Source organism: Polyodon spathula, chromosome 21 (genome assembly GCF_017654505.1).
Source record: "Polyodon spathula isolate WHYD16114869_AA chromosome 21, ASM1765450v1, whole genome shotgun sequence".
Classification (NCBI taxonomy): Eukaryota; Metazoa; Chordata; class Actinopteri; order Acipenseriformes; family Polyodontidae; genus Polyodon; species Polyodon spathula.
Genome location: NC_054554.1, coordinates 10,683,327 through 10,704,903, shown reverse-complemented (window position 1 = coordinate 10,704,903; position 21,577 = coordinate 10,683,327). Strand labels below are relative to the sequence as shown.

Genomic DNA, 21,577 nt, shown 5'->3' with positions numbered 1-21,577 from the left:
CAGACCTTTACCTGTTTTCAGCTCTTGAACAGTTGCATATTTCAAGTTAGCTGTAACATTTTATAAGTAACTTGAACTGCAATTGTTTAAGAGATGAAAACAAGTAAAAATGTCTAATTAAGCAAATTATCAGTTCAATTAAGTCTAGTTAAGTAATTAAGAGCTGGGTTGAAATGAAAACCAGCAGCCACAGTGGGTCCTTAGGACCGAGTTTGAGAAGCCCTGATTTACCGTACTTTCCTCTTCTGGTTTTTGCACAAAGAGTTTTACATCTTCATGTGCCTCTGTGCCTAATTTCTAAAAAAAATAAGTAAGTGCCAACAGTGGAATCCAGGTCATGCTCTCTGATATCAAATCCTGTGCATAAATTAAAACAACCAATCCGCTCCGCAACAGAATAAGACCAAATATTATATTTTATGTCATTGGTGTGAATATGTATTTTACCAACATACCTACACCAGGCCAAAATTATATAACATTTCCCATTTGCAGCACTGGGGGGGTATATATTTTTAGTCTTTTGTATATTTCTGAATCAATTCCGTGTGCCCCAGAAAAATGTCATGTTTTTATCTGTGCCATTGTACCAGTTTACTGTATTTCTGATAATGAATAATGCCTCCAAGCACAATATTTTGGGAAGTCTAAATCCCCACCACCACCACCACTACAAAGAATTCAAGATTTAACAATTGTTTATAGCATCTTCCCCATTGGATACTCATAACTTGGCATCAGTGGCAGATGAATATGTAACATAAATACTGTATATGGTAAACCTTGATTAGCAGCCAAGATTGTGGGCCAAACTTTATATTATTGTCTGCACAATGCAGGGAGACAATGAACAACGTGCATTATCAGTGTTTTATTTCTAGCCACAGGATTAAAAAGAGCCTGTCAGTAATCTTAAATTTTGTCTAGGAACGTAAAGGGCAAGGTGTCTTTTTTTTTTTTCTCCCCCCCAAATGATTTTTATAAATGTACTTTCCCAATAAACAAAAAAATAATTTAAATTGTTGTTGGTTTTTTTCCCCCCTCACAAGCATAAAGCAACTACACATCATCACTTGTTTTGTTACTTTCTTTTTGGGATCTTGTCAGTACCAGAGGATACAGTGGTGCTATCAATTTTCACAAGTTATTACACAGACATTTTTATCAGAAGCTTGAAAGCAGAATTACAGGCCAAGATGACAAACAAAACTCGGTAACAATGGCTACTTTTACAACAACTCTTGGCATGCATTCTGAAAGTGGTAGGCTAGTGCCAATTCGGTACATTTCCTGCCTGTTAGAGCTCAGATCTCTAATCTCATAAGGGGTACAGGTTTTATTTGGGAGGGTGGACCAAGCTAACCTAAAATGTAGCCATGCAATTCCTGCAGTAGAAAAGGAACAATATTTAAAAAATACATTTTATTTTACAGTATTTTCATAAATATAGAATGTAAAAGGCAATTTTAAAATCCCAGAATACCTCTGCAGCTCCAGTTCCCTGTATTGTTCATGCAGGGATACCTATTGTAGTTTGGGTGTAATAAGGGGTGAATATGATACCATCCGTTCCCAGTTTCATGTCCAATTCCTGCAGATTTACACTCCACATCAGAGCAGTGGGAAGGAGAAGAATTTATTCCCAGACTTGCAGCGAATTTCATGTCCAGAAAATCTCAACAGGGAAGCACTATCTTCAAAATCATCAACTATATTCTTAAAAGAGAACAGAATATGTTATTGATTATCAATGCAGTATATATGTATATGTGCAATACAGGTAAACTTGTCCTGATGGTTGTTACCTGCAGTTCTTGACAACACCCTCGTAGGCTCTCAGAGCAGTCACCCACACACCAGGCCAGGCTGATGTGGAATGACGGATTCTGTAAAACACAGAGAAACATGCTGTTACAGGCCAACTCTTCTTAAAGCCTGAACTAAAATCAAGCAGATCAACATTTTGGCTAATTCTTTCATGATGCGTTAATAAAGCAAAACATTGTAAAAATGATGACTAACTTTGGATAGCAGCTTTAACCATTCCATGTTTTACAATGAGATTCTTTCAATGCTTATTGTTAAACCTGGAATGTCTTAACCTGTTGATAAAATGGCACACCTGGTTTGAAGGCTGAGGATAATGAAACCCATGTCAATTAACTTCCAATTGGTGTTACCCATTCTGGGATTTCTGTCTTTGAACCCCACTGACCTGGTGAAACGTGCTCAGGTTGAACTCCTGCATGGTCCTGTCGATCACTCGGACCATCTCCAGCACCTGAGCATGTCCTGCTCTCACCTCCAGCCCCAAGAAGGTCCTAGAGGAAAAACCAGTGTGCAACCAGAACTGCTGAGCTCAACAATAAAATGTTAAAGACTTGCTAACATTCTTAAAAAAATGTTGTTGGATTACCTTAACGTGAGAAAAAGACAAGACATGTAGCATTTCAGGGTTGTTAGTACAAATCCCCACATTTCAAACTCAATTAAACCTACCGGGTTCTCTCCTGGTTTGTGTAGACCTTCAATCTGTCTGCAACACACAGGAACCTGGAACACAGCAGCAAAGAAACTAACCTTTTTGGAATTTTATTGATTCATTTTTATAAATCGTAATAGTAAACACAAAATGTATGATACACACATTAAAAGGACATTAAAACCTATAAGAGCAAAAACTATATACATATATAGGGGTGCTGTAAGATGCAAGTTGACTGAGTGATAGCCGCTCTGACTGAGTGGGTGAAAATCAGATTGTATCTTAAAACAGCATTTTAAAATACAATAGATCTATTTTTGTACATACAGTTAAATAAAAACCATTAAACAGTGCAGCTTATTCTAATGCAACGTAATTTCCATCTGATAAGCCACCTGATACTATGACATTTGTTGACGTACACACAAACCCTATGCTACCAAAAATTTAAAACCTGTGCTTGTTTATATGTAGTGAACAAAGGGTTTGATTGAGGTTAAATGGGTAATAAATGCCCTACCTCCAGCTGTTTGATTTCCATGTAAAATGTAAATATTCAGCAGTACCACTATACTTGAGAGATGGCCTCCTCATTAAAAAAAACATATGTATATATTTGGAGAGTGGACAATTCTGTGTTCAGGAATACCATGATATTTAATAAACAATCAGTCTGAGTAAAGTGAAACAGCAATTAAATGCACCTCCGTGTAGTAACAAACGAGTTTTGCATTCACATACACATATATGAAGGATGTTTTGATAATTTGACAGAGGCAATCTTAGTTTTCGAATGTATTACCAACAATCTAATATTGGCACCTTAACTAAAACATAAAATGAACATACTAAGTCTAAACTAACTTACATTTACTTATGTTAAAAACTTCAATTTTAACAACCCAAAAAACATTACACAGAGTTGAATTTAATACCTTCTGCCAGAGGCCAGGCCCTCCTTCAGTGACAGGACGAAGGGTTCTATCCAGTGATGGCGCAGAATGACAGTTTGTGACAGGCTGATGTGAAACTCCTCCATTCTGGTTAGTGAGACACCATGGGCCCCTGCTCCCGAGATCAGCTGATCAACCAACTCCAGAGACTCCTCTTCAGCTAGGTCTGTCAGGCAGCAGTACTTTATTAACAACCAAGAATGACCATTACAAAACAACAGTGAGAATATAATAAGCTGTAGTATTACTGCTGCTAAATGAAATTATAAGGATACACATGGCTAACCTGGAGCAGTAGTGCGCATTTAGTGTCTAAAACACAAACACACTTATTACTGCTGAATATTTTTGTCAGCAATATTTGTTCCACTTCGTAACTCCAATAAACTGGCTGAAACTCAGGTATAGAAAATTAAATGTACTGATCTTCTCTTTTAGTAAGAGCTGAGGTGACTGTTGTCTTGTGGTAAGAGCTTAGGACTAGAAGTGAGGCACAATGGTTACAAGTGAAGAACTGCGAGTGTGGTCCAGTCCTCCCAGCCTTCATGTCTAACCACTAGTCCAGGGGTGTTGAACTTTGTTTTTCACAGTGGCTCACCTCTATAGGCTAGTGGTTAGAGCAGAGGGACTAGCAGGCATTGTGGCCCAGTATAGAAGTAGACCCCACCCTCCCAAAATGCAAGTCACTTACATGGCAGGTATACATAAGTGGCCCAGTTTCCTCGCTCATGTGCAAAGGAGCGTATCCGTCCTCCATATTGGGTGCGGTCCTCAAACCCTTCTTCCTCCTCTGTCTCCTTGAACATGTTCAGCACACTGCCTGGCATAGGCAGGCGGGGTCGTTGCTCTGGGACACACTGCTGGGGTGGCCTTGCTTCCTCTCCCTTCGCATGGCTGGGGGACTTTTTGCCGTCTGTCACTGACTGGAGCCGAGTGACTTTCAATCTGCACAGGGAGCCAGTGCAAAACCAATTATCTAACCATGTATTCTTCCTGGCAGCTTTTGAAAATCTTTTAAATTTTTTTAAACCTCCCCATCCAAAAAAAGGTTGTAAAATTACAGTTTGCCACTGTGACATACTAATTAGAAAGAAGAAGAAACAGTTTGTAATTATATATATAAGATATATATAATATAATATATATATATATATATATATATATATATATAAGGATATTATACATATTACACAAACGAATAACTGCTTTATACGTACATCAAAACATTAATAATTATGAAATATCTTTATAGTCAAACACCAGGAAATGTTCCTATTCTTCACTGCTGAAGAAAGAAATAAATAAATAAAATAAAATAAATAAATAAAACCATACTACAAAACTCATGCAGTATAAAGCAAACACATGTAGAAGCTGTAGTGACTAGTAACAACTAGGCGACTGTTTCTATCGGTTTATATTTTTTATCAAGGCTAAACTGACGTTGTTAGATTAGTCTGTTTATCTGTGTGGACAGCTTTCTCCTCAATATGCATGCTGCTGGAGATGCAGCTAACTAAACACATTACTAATAGTACTGTTACTACTTTCAGAAACAACACAGTTTAATAATATTAATTTATAGGCGGTTATATCGCGGAAAAAAAAGAGGTCTTCCATTTCCCCCCCCCCCCCCCCCCCAAAAAAAAAAACACTTTTTGTAAAACTATAACCATTTTAACAGGGCCAGTTCTGCTGTCAAGATCAACATATATCGTAAATACAACACGTCTTGTGGTAACTTACACACAACCTGCTTCTTTTCTGCATCTTTTATTATCCAGCGAGCTGTTGTCATTTTGGTGATTTTCACCTTTTCGCTTTCCGTTTTGTATAATTTCATTTTCTTCTTCGGAGCTGCTGCTGTAGCCAACTAACATCCCACTTGTACGGATATAATTTTATCTTTAGCCAACGTTAAACAAAAAAAATATTAGTTTTAAATGTACTGTTGGGTAAAAGAAACACGTTTTGAATGAGCTACAGAAAACAAATACAACTTCACCTTCCCACCGTGAGAACACACACAGTACAATACTTAATAATATTCCCCGGAACATCATCAGATCCAACTTTATAGTTCCACATTAAGGAAATGCCGTTTGAAAAACATGCCGTAGCATAAAAACAGACGACCCAAATACTCATAGTCAATTCTTACATCGTGTTAATAAAAAAATGTATACAGTACAGAAATTGCCAGTTTTTTTTAAGTGACGTGAATATTTTACAAAAAGCAGCTCCAATAGTGGTTTATATGACGTACGGATAGTTTCTAGGATCTAACAGTTTCCATTTTAAGACGGTATCTTTGGGCTATACTGGTTTTATAATATTTATTACAGTATTGTTTTACCATATCCGTACCATGCCTAATATTGGTTTATTTACTTTAGAAAAATTGCCAAAATATAATATTAGATGGGAACAATTTACATGTGCTTTCTTAGCAATTGAACGTAGACCCAGAAATAGCAGATCTTATTATTTTTTTTTTTTTTTACAAACTTTAACATCATGTATTTTATGATGAATTTACATGCTACTGAATGTGGGGATAGGGGAGAACCCTGCACGGTCCTTTGTGTTCGTCACCGTCTACTCTGAACACATTCTTACAGGACGTAGTGCCTCTGAGCCAGGGTTGTATCACCAGGTGCTGCAATGCTTGCATTATCACTGGTAGAATGGCGTAATAGGATTAACAGTTTACCGCCAATATCAGCGATAGCTGGCACACAGAGAACGACATTTCTCCGTCCAGGAGAGCAACCACAGGAAAACGTTATTAGAACTAAGATTCACTTAGGACAATTATACTAGGCTGCGGATTGGAGAATGCAGATGGAGTCCAATACTAGCGTTAAATAACAACTATTCTCATGTAATACAAATCTGAGGTTAATTATCTTTCTAAAATGCTGTTTAAATCACTCAAAACTGTCTACATGATGATGATGATGATGATGGAGGATTGTATTGGTCTTTCTAAGGTGCTTATATTGGTAAATATACCAGTTCTGACAGCTAAGATAAGGAGGCTGTATGGTCCAGTGGGTAAAGAAACAGGCTTATAACCAGCAGAGCACCGGTTCAAATCCCAGCTCAGCCACTGACTCATTGTGTGACCCAGAGCAAGTCACTTAACCTCCTTGTGCTCCGTCTTTCGGATGAGACGTTGTTGTAAGTGACTCTGATGGTGGTCATAAACACTTACACGTGCTGGTTGTATTTAACACATAAACAAATTCTCACAACAGAATAATCAATGACTAAAACCCAACCCAACTACGGATTTGTGTCCATACCCAGGTTCCTTTTCACTTCAGTCACCAGTACACGTACATGCATGTGTCTTGGTTTGCATGCCGTTGGGAGGCTCCTGGGGTGCATGCATATGCAGGTTTCCGGTGTGTGTGGTTATTGTAGATACAGTTTCCCGGGTTCGCGGCTGTTTTTGCTCTGTTTTCTGGAAGACGGGTTTCAAGAACCGGGAGAGAAAGGAAAATAATCGCCGGCTTCTGGAGATACAAGGCCGGATCAAACAAAAAGGATTTTTTAATTAATTTATTTTTTTCTTTTCCCTGCGAATCTGTGCTAAACAGAAAGTCGTCTTAGCAACCGGGACAAGACGCAGCGGCCTGGATTTACATCGACTGCTTGACTACTGACGAGAGTCTGCGGAGAGGAACAGGCCTGGACTCTCATTAATCCCGAAAGCAAAAAAAAAAAAAAAAAACAAAAAAAAAAAACAAAAAAAAAACAAACAACATTGCATTTTGTGAAAGAATAAGATTATTCGAAAACAGGTACGTAACTACATCACATTGAACTCCCAAATTGGTTGATAGATGTCTGTAGTATTTTATAATAGGCATAATACATGACGTGTAGTCATTGATGTGATTTCATTGTGATTGTTTATGCAAAAAAACACCAGGAGGGTGGATTGATAAATGTTTTCATTGACCTTTTAAACAAGAGGAAACAATATAAACGACTGATACAAAGTGCAAAACATTAAGGTGGAATACATTCGCAGTTAGATACAACTTTCGATTATTTATTGCAAAGAGGAAGTTGCCTTTCCTTAAAATTCAAATTTGACATAGTCCCTTATGTCTAAGATGCTACCGGCTTAGCGAAATTGAAATTGTGTAAATTTGAATTCGCCAGACCTTAGTTAGTATTTTTTGTTTTGTTTTAAAAAGATGGTATTATATTCGCACGTTTCATTTCCGTTATCCGCTTTGGAATCCTGAAACCCGGTGAGTAGGGTTGGATTTCCGAAGCGAAAAGACTTCAGCCCCAAGGGTACCCTTTAAGTTAACAATCATTACGGTGCCTTGCTGCTGTTCAAATGTCTGCTTAACGCGATTATGCAGGAAGGGCTGCCACCAAATGAAGTAGACGCAGTAACGGAGTAGGAGAGGGACATTTATCCGGCTACCACATCTTCGCTGTATTGTAATCTGAAATAATAATTATTAAACAAGGTAGATGGATTTGTTGTATTTCATTAATAAGTACACGTACATACTACTTCTGTCTGACTGCTGACAATAGAACAAAACGGAACTGCCTGGTTTGGGGTTTGAATGAGTAGTAAAGACACAAATTCCATGAAGGGCAAAGGTCAAGATAATGAATTTCAGATTTTCACAAATGGAATATGTTGCCAAATTATTATGAACAGAGGGTAAGTATACTAAATGACTAAATGTATAGCAAAACATTAACACTTCATTTTTATATATAAAAAATTACTACCAACACAAAATTGTTTTATTGGCACTGAAATTACACGTTTGACAACTGTGGAAGCATTGCAATTGGCCTAACAAAATGAAGCAGTTGTGGTCTGGTTTGTGAAATACAATTGATGGTATTTGATAAATGTTATTGTAGGTAGAAATAGAAAAGGTTTTTCATTCTTTAATTTTATTTGTCTAGTAATGTTTAACACAACCCAGTACAATGTCTTGTATAGCTTTATGAAAGCCATTCCATTTATATTTATTTATTTTTTTACTATATGGAGTAAAATAGTAATGGAACAGGACTACTTTTGGCTAGCAGAAAAGTATAGTTCATATTGCTGTAATATTATGTTTGTTTTGATGTAGAATATGCAAGACATTATTGCATTATGATATCAGTGCTATTTCTTTTTTCTTTTTACATTAATCCCCACTTCGGCACAGAGCAGTATAATGTCTTTTTTGCTTTCTAAACTTTGAAAGGGAAAAATGCCAGTGTTCCTACTGTTACCAGAGAAGGGAAGGCCATTGTTAATATTGGCAGAGTAACTGGTAGACAGCTTCACCATTCCCCAGGGTCATTAGCATGTATATGCAGCAGAATCTCTGACATAAATATTTCAACTGCCATAGGCTCTGACGTCATACCCTTCTGGAATATGCAAAAGAGTGGACAATTAGTTTGGATTGAACATTTTTGAATCTGCTTGCTGTGTCTCACTTTCGAGTTTTACTTATATCAAGAGAATCACTTAACCAATTGTGATTATACTAGCTAAGGTCCTCTTTAAGCACAAAATAATTGAACATGTGTCATCATTTCAGGATGATTATATATATATATATATATATATATATATATATATATATATATATATATATATATATATATATAATTACTTTACACTTGGTTGTCTTTCTGTATTCCACACTCCTTTTTTTTTGTTAATATAGAGGACATTTATTAGCACACATTACTGAGTGTAACATCTGTCTATATCTTACATTTTTACATCTATCAAGAGAACCACAATTGCCATGACATTCATAGCACAGGTTTGAGTATCAGAAACTGGAGTAAAGAGGCACCCTGTTTGTCTGTCTCTGTCCATATGTCACACTCAATTTTTACATGTAGAGAAGCACTTAACCAATGGTTATGACTATAGAGTAGGATGTTCTAGCTACTGGGAATGTCAGAAAATGGAAGGCAGCTGTCCATCTCCTGTTTTTACCTTTAAATAAGTCATGGTGATTAACCTTTTCCTTTTCCTGATGGCTTTGATTTTGAATTAAAACCTAACTGGGAAATAAATGTCACTGAAATGTGTCTTAAAAGTTGTTTAAATGTTAAGATTTTATTTGTGTTAAGTGACTTCCCACGAAATAGTTTGTGACAGTAAATTACATTTTTTTTTTTACATTTTATTTATTTATTTTACTTATTTCCACAGATAATTTCTAAGTCAGAGTTCACTTGAATTCTTCATAAGAAAACACAAAGGGAAACATGACATTTTAAAAATGATGTTGTCTTTGAGAGAACCAAACTGCACAGCTGGAGCACGCATGTTCAAAGATGCTTAAACTTCTGGATACAAGAACACCAGCCTAGTTTAAGGTGTTTGATCTTTTGAATGAAGAAATTAAAAAAAATACACCTTTTAACTGATGCTTTTCGTAGAATTTGGGTGTACTTGTAAAGCTGGTTGCTTATCCCTATAAACAAAGTTAAGCACATTATTGGATTTTAACTCCCTTTTGTTTGTTCCTGTGGGCCATCTATCTTCATTAACAAAGGACGCTACTCGGGAGAGACTGATCGCTTCTCTGGGAAGGATCTCTCCACCCCAGCCCTCTTCCCTTAGCTGTGTTTGACTCCAGGTGGTATAAAATCTCCCACCCATCTAGAACCCTGAATCCCTACTCACGTGTCAGGATGACGGAGGCGTGGCAACAGCATGCTGTGGCCCCTCCCCCCGTTGTGCACACCATCCCTCCCGGTGCAGAGAGTGCACTGGGGTGTGCAGTCTATGGGATTGTCCTGCAGCCAGACCCCGCCTTACAACAGCAGCAGCAGCAACAACAACAACAACAACAACAACAACAGCAGCAGCAGCAACACGCTGCCCAGGCCCAGGCCCAGGCACAGCAGTCTGCCCTACAGGTTGGGGAAGGTGGGCATAAGTGTGGAGCTTGTGGCCATGACATCTCTCATCTGGCCAACCCTCATGAGCACCAGTGTATGGTAGGCCAGGACCGCTCCTTCCAGTGCACTCAGTGCCTCAAGATCTTCCACCAGGCTACTGACCTTCTGGAACACCAGTGTGTCCAGGTAGAGCAGAAACCCTTTGTCTGTGGCGTGTGCAAGATGGGCTTCTCTCTCCTTACCTCCCTGGCCCAGCACCACAATGCGCACAGCAGCACTAACCCCATGAAATGCTCCATCTGTGAAAAGACCTACAGGCCCAACTCTGCAGGGGCTGGTAACACCACCCCAACATCTTCGTCTGGCAATCCTCAGCAGCCCTCGGTCGAGGTCCCTGATAGGTCAGGGGCAGTAGTAGGGGGTACTGCCAGTGCAGTAGGTGTAGTAGTTGGTGCCTCAGCACCGACAGAATTCGAGGCATCCTCCCCTGACCGACCATACAAATGTTCAATCTGCCAGAAGGGTTTCCGGCACCTGTCGGAACTGTCGCGGCACGAGCGAGTGCATACAGGAGAGAAGCCGTACAAGTGTGACGCCTGCGATAAGAGTTTCAGCCAGTCATCGCACCTGGCGCACCATCAGCGCACACACAGTGCTGAGCGACCCTACAAGTGTGCGGCCTGCGAGAAGAGCTTCAAGCACCGCTCCCACCTCGTGCGTCACATGTACGCCCATTCCGGAGAGCACCTCTTCAAGTGCAACCTGTGTGAGATGCACTTCAAGGAGTCCTCTGAGCTCCTGCACCACCAGTGCACCCCAGCAGGAGAGAGGCCCTTCCGTTGCGCCACCTGTGGTAAGGGGTTCAAGCGCCCCTCAGACCTGCGGCAGCACGAGCGCACCCACTCGGAGGAACGTCCCTTTCAGTGTGAAGAGTGCCAGATGAGCTTCAAGCAACAGTACGCTCTGGTGCGGCACCGGCGCACCCACAAGACCCATGACCGCCCTTTCAAGTGCAACCTATGTGACAAGGGCTTCCTGCAGCCCTCTCACTTGCTCTACCACCAGCATGTGCATGGCATAGAGAGCCTCTTCAAGTGTGCGTCCTGCCAGAAAGGCTTTAGCCAGTCCGGGGACTTGCTGCGGCACAAGTGTGGTGGGGCAGCTTCAGCAATGGCTGCTGTCGATAGGCCATACAAATGCGATATTTGCGGCAAGGCTTACAAGAAGTCCTCCACCCTTCAGCGGCACCAGAACTCACACTGTGCTGAGAAGCCACTCAAGTGCACCCTCTGTGACCGACGGTTCCTGTCCTCCTCTGAGTTTGTGCAGCACCGCTGTGACCCGGCACGTGAAAAACCACTCAAGTGTCCAGACTGCGAGAAGCGGTTCAAGTACTCGTCTGATCTGCAGAGGCACCGGCGTGTCCACACCGGGGAGAAACCATTTAAGTGCCCCAGCTGTGACAAAGGGTTCAAGCAGCGGGAGCACCTGGCCAAGCACCAGAGTGTGCACGCGCGGGAGGCCCAGTTCAAGTGCGTCTGGTGCGGTGAACGCTTCGGGGATCTTGTGGCGCTGCAGGAGCATAGTGTCCAGCACACTGCAGAGGGAGGTGGTTACCCTGTCCCACCCTGCATACAGTAAGCATGGACACGCCACTAACCCACACCCAGTCCTCCTCACTACCACCCCCACAGTCTGATTCACTGACTCTGAGTGGTCACACTTTTTTGCAGCATATGTATGTGTGTGTATTTGGGCAGCAGGGTTACCTCCCTTAAAGACTTATTTTTTATATTGTTTTCCACGAGCTAACTCATCTCCTTCCTCCTTGGCCCCAGACTGTTTTAACTGGGGAAGAGTGTTGTATTACTGGGGGGAATAAAAGGGGGGAGGCGGGGTGGCAAGTCAGCCTCTTACCCCTACTTCTATTAGAGCTTTGTTTGGGTAGGGGGATTCATTTTATTCAAAGGGATAATACAGCTTGATGAACAAGATTTGTGTGCACACTCTCCTCCCCTGCCACTTTTTTTTTTTATTCAGGCTGACTTTTAAAAAAAAAAAAAAAAAAAAAAAAAAAAAAAAAAAATCTATATATATTTAACTGCAATGAGGGATTGTCCGTTTTCTAGTGGGGAAACACAGGCCTAGACAACCCTGTGTTGTTCTGGGGTCAGAGTTCAACTGTAATGAACATTTTTTGTATTTTTCTGAAAATGACTAACTCCCCCTTCATCCCAAAGACTTTTCCTTGTGTCTCTGTTCCTGTAAAAAGAATCAAGAAGAAAAATGTTTGCTGTTCTGTCCTTAAGGGGGTTCTTGGCGATCCCTTGACTCTCCAGGCAGCACAAGGAAGGGCTCTGTTCCATACCTCTCTTCTGTTGCTGATGCTCTAAGATTTTGAACAAGTTAATTGGGAGGTTCTATTGTGTTTGTATACAAACTATAGACAGCTGCAGGGCCAACAACAACAGTTGCAACACAGAAATATGTGAGTTTCTTCATCTTTTAGCCACTTGGTTTTGCCAATATCTGGGTGATGCCGAAAGACCTTACAAATCCAATACCGGGGAGTCTCAGGTTAAGACAGTAGCATCACAGTACAACGTGGAGTTTAAACGTTTCTATAAAGCAAAACCTGATAAATTAGGTTTGTCCTGTAGGCTGTTGGCAGCAATGCCATAATGTCTTTAGTCCAATAATTAACTTCTAGTTCTGTGTAGCATGCATCAAACTTGACTCCCTCATGGGCATCTGTCTTGTCCAGAAGGGATTAGGGGGGCAATTTGCAATGGTATACTGTGCTTTAATATCTACTTTTTGGACAATTTGCATAGCAGTTTTTCTGACACAAAATCTGACAACGTTCTTAAAACTGCAAGTTTGTTTCTTCTACTGGACCCTGTATCCCAAAACCCATACCAAGAGAATTTGGTAGCAAATAGGATTAGGAGCAGGTGCTGCATTATATAATGGCAGGCATTTATCCCCTTGCAGTGTTTTTATATTTCTATTGTCTTCTATTTTTGGTGAACTTCTAGTCAGAAGTGATCTTGCTTACTGCAAAGTTGCATTCCATATGCCCTTGGCCTGGGAACGGGGTGTTAGACAGGATCAGTGTGGGACTGAAGGCCAGCAAATAAGTGCTTACAGGAAGAAGAAACTGAGAGGTGGGGGTTGTGTTTGTGAAATTCGATAAGTGTGTTTCATTGTAGCTTTTCTTCCATTCTCCCCGAGATGTTGAAAATATGGAAGTATTTTATGCTGCATATACAAAGTTATTGGATTAGGTAGTGGTGCACCTGTTCTCCCTTATAGGATAAGTAGTATAAGAGGTACCAAAACTATTCTGAAAATCTAAGACTTGCCAAAGAGACTTTGAACAAAAAATTTTTTTAACAAAGTACTCCTTCGATGAGTTAATTTTTCAGGTTGTTTGTGGGAGAGGGACCAATATTAAATAGATATATATATATAATATATAATATATATTATGAGATGATATTATATATATATATTATATATATATATATATATATATATTATATATATATATATATTTATATTTCATTAAAAATAAAAAGTTCATGTACTGACAGATCCTTACATCTTTCCCACAAAGCCCCAAACTTTTTGTAAAGTTCCCTTCTATTATGTACATAAATATTATGTATGCTAAGATGTTTGAGTTATGTAGTAGGAATTGCATTATGCGTGTTTATAAGCTGTGTCTGCCAACTTGTCTAGTTACTTTTATTTTGTCTGAAGCATTAGTGTTTTGAAATGTGTAACAGGAGGAAACTTTTTTTAAATGATATGTAAAGTTAATAAAAGTATCACTGTCAATCCCTGCAGTGATCCATACAATACTGTAGTTTTAGGGTGAAATATAAAATAGGAATTGCATATTAATCTAGCATTCCTAAATCGACCAACCAATTCAGTACCTACTATCAGTGGTAAATAATTCTATTTAAGTTGACAGGACAGCAGGACTTAGTAATAGTACTAGGCTGCTGAGTGTTCCACTAACTCTCAGGTTATAATGCTAAGCCGATGTAAATGACCATAGACCATAGTAGCTCACGGGGTAGAACACTGCCTAGGCAGGGGTGGCCAAAGGTGGACCTTCCACTGCTGGTCTTTGTTCCAGCCCTGTTCTGAATTATTAATTAAACCTCCATCCAGACCCTGAAGTAGTTAATTATATAATTGTGCCTGTTAAACCTGGAGTGGAGTGGCCTTCGAGGACCTAGATTCGACACCGTTGGCCTAGACTCTGATGGGTTGGAATGCAAAATCAGACACAAGGATTCCTGTCCCTCAGTTACCGTGCTGCAAATCTACAAAGACATGCTTGAGAGAACACTTGGGTAGATGCCAGTTACTCAGCAGCCACTGAACCAAGATGTTTCCTCCTGCTCTGGTACCCTGTAAGTAAAGCATGTTTCCACTGGTAGCCCTCGGGGTATAGCGGAGCTGGATGGTCTGAATGAAGTGTAGCTGAACAACATTTCCATTGGTACTCTGTCGTACCTAACCTGTACTCTACCCTAGTTTGCTGCCTGTGTCCAGAAAGGGTTTGAAGGACTGCATGAGAAAATGAATCCTGTGCAATACACAACCCCTTTATCCTATGTCTGCCACAGCTTAACATCTGTAATGTGATATTGTATTAGTTATAAAAATGCACAGATGAAACAAGTTTGTTAATAACTGTTTTTATTCTAAATAAAGCATAAATGACTCCCTTTTATACGTTTTATGTAAAATGCTGAAACTACTAAAAACTAAACAAGCAGGTACTAATCAAACTCATTCGGACATATAATGCACTATCGTGGGATACACTTTGGCATGCTACACAGGGACAAAATGAAACTTTACAAGAAACTTGATTAACACACTTCAGTGGTAATGGAGGGAGTCATCTATAACTGTACCATCCCCAGACCTTCCAGAAGAGCTGTACCTGAAAACGAGACCCACCACCACAATGTTTGTTCATGTTAAATCAGACCAGAGGTTTGTGAAAATAAATGGTGTCAACAACTCAAAAGGAGAAACTACTTCAGTTAACTTTTCTAGCCATTTAAAAGAAAATAGATACAAATTAATATATAAATGTCTATATGTATGTAAGTTTGTTTTACAGTTGTATGTTTATTTCAAATTTGAAATAATGAGAATATTAATGGTTTACAGTAAAGAATGGAAATGGAGGGCTATGTGATGGGCATTTGAAATACAATTTACACTTTGAACTTTGACCTGAGTTTGCTAGTGTTGGAGTGACATGTAACCCTCTACTCCCCCAGACTTTAATTTTATTCTTGGAGAATGCTCGCATTGTTAGTCTCTGATGCCCTGTACATTGTAAATGTGTTTATTAACCCTACAAGAACATGTTTTATTTTTCATTCTGTTTTTATTTCTGTTGTTTAAGATGTAGTTTTGTGAAAGAGGTGGTAGAATCCAGATTACTGTGTTGCAATGGATGTACATTCAAGCTAAAAGTATATGTGTGATCTGTTTAATACTCAGCACTAACAAAATAAACTTTTTCATAAATACCACTCTGATATTTCATTGTTTAAATAGACTTTGGTAAGCTGATTAACACTGTTTTTTGCTCTAACAGTGATCTGTAGATTTTTGTAAGTGCTCTGACAATGTCAGCACACTACATCCATGCTGAGAATGCTATGCATCTAGTAATACAAATGATAGATGTAATTTACAGAAATATAGAATGTAATATTCCAGATTGTGTTGTTCCAACCCGCACCTGTAATTACTACCAGAGCGACGTCATGCAGGTTTTTCACACAAACACAAAGGTATTGGGTGCAATAGTTTACTAGATTGAGAAAGAACAATTTCAAATAACTGATCAAAACATGACTTGATTATAGAATTTCACTGCAAAAAAAAAAAAGTTTCCAATGAACTGCCTCAAACATTGCAGACAGATGTAAGATCTGAAACATCTTCCTTTGGGAATAGCCTCGTGTTGGGTTGCTTCAGAAAACCAATACAGAAATCCGCTCTCTTGAGAAAAAAAGGCACAGTGGGATTGGTTTTAATTCCTTTAACCTTCCTGCAGGTGCAATGTATCTTGATCGCATGTAGTGCTGTTAATTAAAAAAAAATAATAATCAATGCCCATCTTAGAGAGTGAGTAGCAGGGTTCTGAAAAACACAGCATTACAAGTGTTGCAAGTATTTACGCTTACAAATTTTAAATTAGTTTCAAAGCTCATTTCAAAACGGCCACCACAGTTGCAGATTGCTTAGATTTAAAAGTATGGTATGATTTACAAAGAAATATTCACAGAGAAATGCTTTTGTAATTAAACAGAGTTTATCTGCAAAAAAGACAAGAGCTTCCAGGGCTCCTGGAGCCCCGCTTAATGAAATCTGAAATAGCACCCCAGGATTTCACCTGGAGGGTCAAATTATCCCCACTCCTTCACTGGCTTCTTTCCTATAACCAATCAACTGATTTTCCTATTGACTGACATGCTTTCAGCCAGTAACAGGCTTTGACCCAGAACACTGCTGGGGTAACCAGGGGAGTAAAGCAGTTAACAGAGTTCATAGAAGGCAAGGCAACCAAACGGGAACTTGGGAGTAGCACCAGATGTCTGTTTTAAAATTAAAATACGCGTTTGCTATAGCATTAGTTCCTTTAAAAACTTCACATTTGAGACCTATGTAGCTAATGGAAGTGAAAAATGGGTATGGTATTTATGGAATTATTTTGTTAGCTACAATAATTTTAAATGCTCAGTATATATTTCTTCTTTACCCCAGCACGTGGAGAAGGCCACTTATAAATTGAGCTCACATAAAATCGTCTAACCATGGCTAAATGGTCAAATCAAACTATTTTCACACTTATTTCATAATCCACACTTAAAAAGGTGCACTATTATTGAAACATCAGATTCAGTGTATTTCAGAGTTGCTATAACAGCAGAGACTGGAAGTATGTACAGTGCCGTGAAAAAGTATTTGCCCCCTGTCTGATTTTCTACATTTTTCACATTGAATTTGGTCAGATCTTTTTGTGGGTTGTAGTAGTATATAGAGGGAGTCTGAGAAAAAAAAAATGACACCAAAGTTTGGTGCTCCTTTCATTTGTTTGGTGTGCAAGGTAATCAAACATGCAATCTTCAGGTATGAAAAAGTTATTGCCCCCCCCCCCCCCCCCCCCCCCCCCCCCCCCCCCCCCAGTTAACTCAACCCAAATAAAAGGAATAATTAGGGTCAGCTGTTTGAATATTTAACAATCAGGCCTGATTAAGGCCAGACCTGCCCAATATAAATCTGACTAACTTTGGCCCTTACCAACAGAGTGAAGTTGTCAGCACAGAGATTCTACAGGCAGATCATGCCACGATCAAATGTAATTCCTGAAGACCTGTGGAAAAAAGTTGTTGATGCCATATTGTCCAAATGGAGGAAGTTTGGGACAGTAGCGAACCTTCCCAGGAGTGGCCGTCCTGCCAAAATCTCTCTAAGAGCAAGGTGTAAAATTGTCCAGGAAGTCACAAAGAACCCTAGAACAACATCCAGGAATCTACAGGCCTCTCTAGCCTCGGCTAAGTTCAGTGTCCATGACTCTACCGTAAGAAAGACACGGGTCAAAATGGGATTCATGGCAGAGTAGCAAGGTGAAAACCACTGCTCACTAAGACGAACATGAATGATCATTTCAAGTTTGCCAAAAAGTACCCTGATGATCCTGAACAGTGCTGGAAAAATGGAAAAAGTGGAACGTTTTGGTCAAGATGGGCCCTGTTATGTCTGGCAAAAACCAAACACTGCATTCCACAGTAAGAACCTCACACCAACGGTCAAGCATGGTGGTGGTAGTGTCATGATTTGGGGATGCTTTACTGTATCAGGACCTGGACGATTTGCCATCATTGAAGGAACCATGAATTCTGCTCTGTATCAGAGAATTCTACAGGAGAACGTCAGGCCATCTGTCTGTGAGCTGAAGCTCAGCTGGGTCATGCAGCAAGACAATGATCCGAAACACACAAGCATGTCTACATCAGAATGGTTGAAGAACAAGAAATTTAAAGTTTTGGAATGGCCTAGTCAATGTCCAGACCTAAACCCCATTGAGGACCTGCACCTGAAACAAGCAGTTTATGCAAAAAAAAAAAAAAAACCCACAAATGTCACAGAGTTGAAGCAGTTCTGCATGAAGGAGTGGGCCAAAATTCCTCCATGGCGCTGCGAGAGACTGATCAATAACTACAGGAAGCATTTGGTTGCAGTTATTACTGCTAAAGGTGGCGTAACCAGTTCTTTAGTCTAAGCTGGCAATTACTTTTTCACACGGGGGCATTGGGTGTTGCATAACTTTCTTTAATAAATAAATGAAATAAGTATCAAAATTGTGTTATTTGTTCACTCAGGATCCCTTTTATCTAATATTAGATTTTGGTTGAAGATCTGATAACATTCAGTGTCAAAAATGCAGAAAATCAGACAGGGGGGGGAAAATACTTTTCCACAGTACTGAATGGTAGATTCTCCATGTGCTGCCTTCAATCTCTGACTCTGGTGCTCCCAACTGTAGCAGGCATTGTTGAGTCATGTGACCGCAGTTCCCTTCCGCTGAGTCAGCACGAGGGTCTCGCTACGGATGTTCGACTATAAAGAGAGGAAACCTTGTTCCTTGTTTCAAACAGGAATGATCCAAAATAAAACAGGAACCACAGCAAGCAAAACACACACCCAGAGCCACATTACAGCTCCACACAGTAAGATATACCTAAAAATGTGTCAGTTTGGCTCTGGGCTCAAGGCAATGCACCCATGTTTATGAAAATTCAAAATGTTTCTTAAAATCAGAAGGAAGTGTCAAATAATAAATAAATGTATACTACTAAACTATATTATAAATGACCTTAAATCAATATTTAACTAAAATTACTGGAAAACAGCATGATTATATATATATATATATAATGTGCGTGTGTAAACTATTAGCATGTCCCAGTGGCAAACTAATTTTACAGTCTTTTTTTGGATTTATGTCTATCATAACCATAATCAATTGGAATGTTAACATGTATTAATATATTCATAAAAAAATAATAATAACTAACTGACAGGCTGGCAAGTGGATTGAGACTCAGAACCAGAGTAAAGGCAAAATAAAATTCTTTATTAAATAAAATAAAGAAATAAACAGGCACAAGGGCCAACAAAAAGAGATTCAAACAGAAATAATCAAAATGAACTTACAAAATAAACAGTCAGGTTCCGGGTCTTCCTTTAATTCTAAACAAAAAACTCTAACATAAAAGCAAACTCCCAAACAAAGGCCTACACTCTTCCAAACTGAAAACACACACACACTACCAGCTAGGGCCTCTCCCCTGGCTTTTATCCCGTGACTGGAGCCCAATTAATCAATAATTATTCAATTAGAGCTCCAGCCACATTCTCACATGTTTTTCTGGCAGGGAGAAATTTAACCCCCTCCCTGCCAGTTCCAAACCTGTTCATATAGACGGGGAGTTCCCCGTCACACTAACATAAAGTGGTTGTTTATTGGTTATGCTGGCTGGGTTCGTTTTTAGTTAGAAGTGACAAAGCCATTTGGAAGTAAAATGTATTTTGACTGAATTTTTTCAGTCCAGGACAGACAGAGCTGGAACATGTTTGCGAGGGTGCCACAGGGGAATACAGAGGGGTTATAATTCACATTCATCATACAGAAAGGCTATTACAGCGCTGGGAAGCAAAAGTTAAGCAAATAAACACTTCTAAAGGAATCATAATAACAGTAAATATTTCCTGAAGGCTTGGAGCCTCCTATTGCAGCTCTTTGCAGTTCTTAGACCCTTATTTATTAGGAGGGGTGTTGCCTTACCTATGAGGACCTAATGTTCTTCTATGTCTATTTCTGTAAACAAACAAACAAAAAAAAACAAAAAACAATATATATATATATATATATATATAATTTATATATTATTTATATACAATTCCTGCTGCTTCATGCAGTAATTGGGTTGCAATAAGCACGGGAGATTTGTCCAGTGCCAGTCAAATGTTTGTTTGACTTACACAGTGGAGAAGGCTATAGGCTTCAGGCCATATTGATCCAAGCTGGTGTTGTGAGTGAGGCAAAATTGGAAGACAGTGCATGTGGTAATTGAAATGTACTGGCCTTCAGAGGATGCAGAACTGAGCCTCAAAGTTCAAACATATCGTCTTAATGATATTGGCTTTGCTCACAAAGCTTTTAGTGGAGAGTAATGTAAAGATTACTTTTACATACATATTGATATTCACAACAGGCTGCTGCTGTTTTTTTTTTTAAAGAGGGAGTTAAAAACGTAATGAATAGGGCCCAGTTTCAAAACATTCACTAAACAACAAAGGTTGTAAACAGTACTGTATAAATACAGTTTTAGATACAGTAAAGTAGTTCGATTACTGTTATGAAAGTGAAATGTGAAATTAGCTTTTTGATGTACTATTGTGATTATTGGTTTATAAAACATTATTTCACGCACTGTGATTTTAAGGGAAGTAACTAAACAGCAATCTCTCTGTATGACCTGCAAGACACTGCAAGACACTTTACGCACACACGGTGGGGGTGGGGTTTAGGTTTCAAGTACCACAAAGAATATCCACTGAAATGAGGTTCTGTAAAGAAAAAGACAGCATCAGTAATGACCACTTCATTTCGAAGCATTGGTCCCTGTGTTTTTATACCTCATTGAGGACATGATATAGTGAAAATGTGTTCAGATCCTTTTCTGCACAACATTCTGGCACTCTTATCAACTATGAAAATTAAGAAAACAACGCTGTCAGCACTAGGGCAGGAACTGAAAAGCCGAAGGGTTATTTATCTTTATTACTCTTTAGGCTCCTTTCAAAGCTGCTCAAGGAATACATTTAATTATTTTATAATGTCTTCAATTATTTATAGAAGGCACCCTGTCTGAAGCTCAGGTTATCGATTGGTCTACTGAATAAGGCCTGGGAACATCTGTGCTTCCAGGATTATCTCCAAACAAACTGAACAGGTCTACGCCTCTCTGCATAAACAAATCCCTCTTTCCTCCTGGAATATCTCCTGTTTAAATATTTCCTTAAACTATCTTATGAAATCTTTATATAACTACCTGTAAAAATGTAATCAAATAAAATATAAATATTTCAGTTTTCAATGTTAATGTTAACAGCA

The 21,577-nt window shown here is 39.2% G+C and overlaps 2 protein-coding genes across 2 annotated transcripts; one reads left to right on the top strand and one right to left on the bottom strand.

Annotated features, from left to right (window-relative positions):
* Positions 1–415: 415 nt before the first annotated feature.
* usb1 (U6 snRNA biogenesis 1) lies at positions 416–5,478 on the bottom strand. Its single transcript, XM_041222402.1, has 7 exons — positions 5,185–5,478; positions 4,130–4,383; positions 3,421–3,604; positions 2,500–2,553; positions 2,216–2,321; positions 1,806–1,886; positions 416–1,716 (listed from the first exon to the last, which is right to left on the bottom strand). Exons 1-7 carry the CDS (start codon positions 5,316–5,318, stop codon positions 1,612–1,614), a joined length of 918 nt encoding a protein of 305 aa, XP_041078336.1. The 5' UTR covers positions 5,319–5,478; the 3' UTR covers positions 416–1,611.
* Positions 5,479–6,851: 1,373 nt separating this feature from the next.
* LOC121296428 (zinc finger protein 319-like) lies at positions 6,852–13,689 on the top strand. Its single transcript, XM_041221994.1, has 2 exons — positions 6,852–7,247; positions 9,653–13,689. Exon 2 carries the CDS (start codon positions 10,138–10,140, stop codon positions 11,986–11,988), a length of 1,851 nt encoding a protein of 616 aa, XP_041077928.1. The 5' UTR covers positions 6,852–7,247; positions 9,653–10,137; the 3' UTR covers positions 11,989–13,689.
* The last annotated feature ends 7,888 nt before the right edge of the window (positions 13,690–21,577 follow it).

What these genes read in the sequence shown, in the direction of transcription:
- LOC121296428 (XM_041221994.1), top strand. Translation starts at nt 10,138, where the DNA reads ATGACGGAGGCGTGGCAACAGCATGCTGTGGCCCCTCCCCCCGTTGTG.
- usb1 (XM_041222402.1), bottom strand. Translation starts at nt 5,318, where the DNA reads ATGTTAGTTGGCTACAGCAGCAGCTCCGAAGAAGAAAATGAAATTATA. An exon ending in GGCCTGGCCTCTGGCAGAAG is followed by an intron (nt 2,554 to 3,420) that starts GTATTAAATTCA and finishes GCTGTGTTCCAG; the next exon opens with GTTCCTGTGTGTTGCAGACA. An exon ending in GGTGTTGTCAAGAACTGCAG is followed by an intron (nt 1,717 to 1,805) that starts GTAACAACCATC and finishes TTCTCTTTTAAG; the next exon opens with AATATAGTTGATGATTTTGA.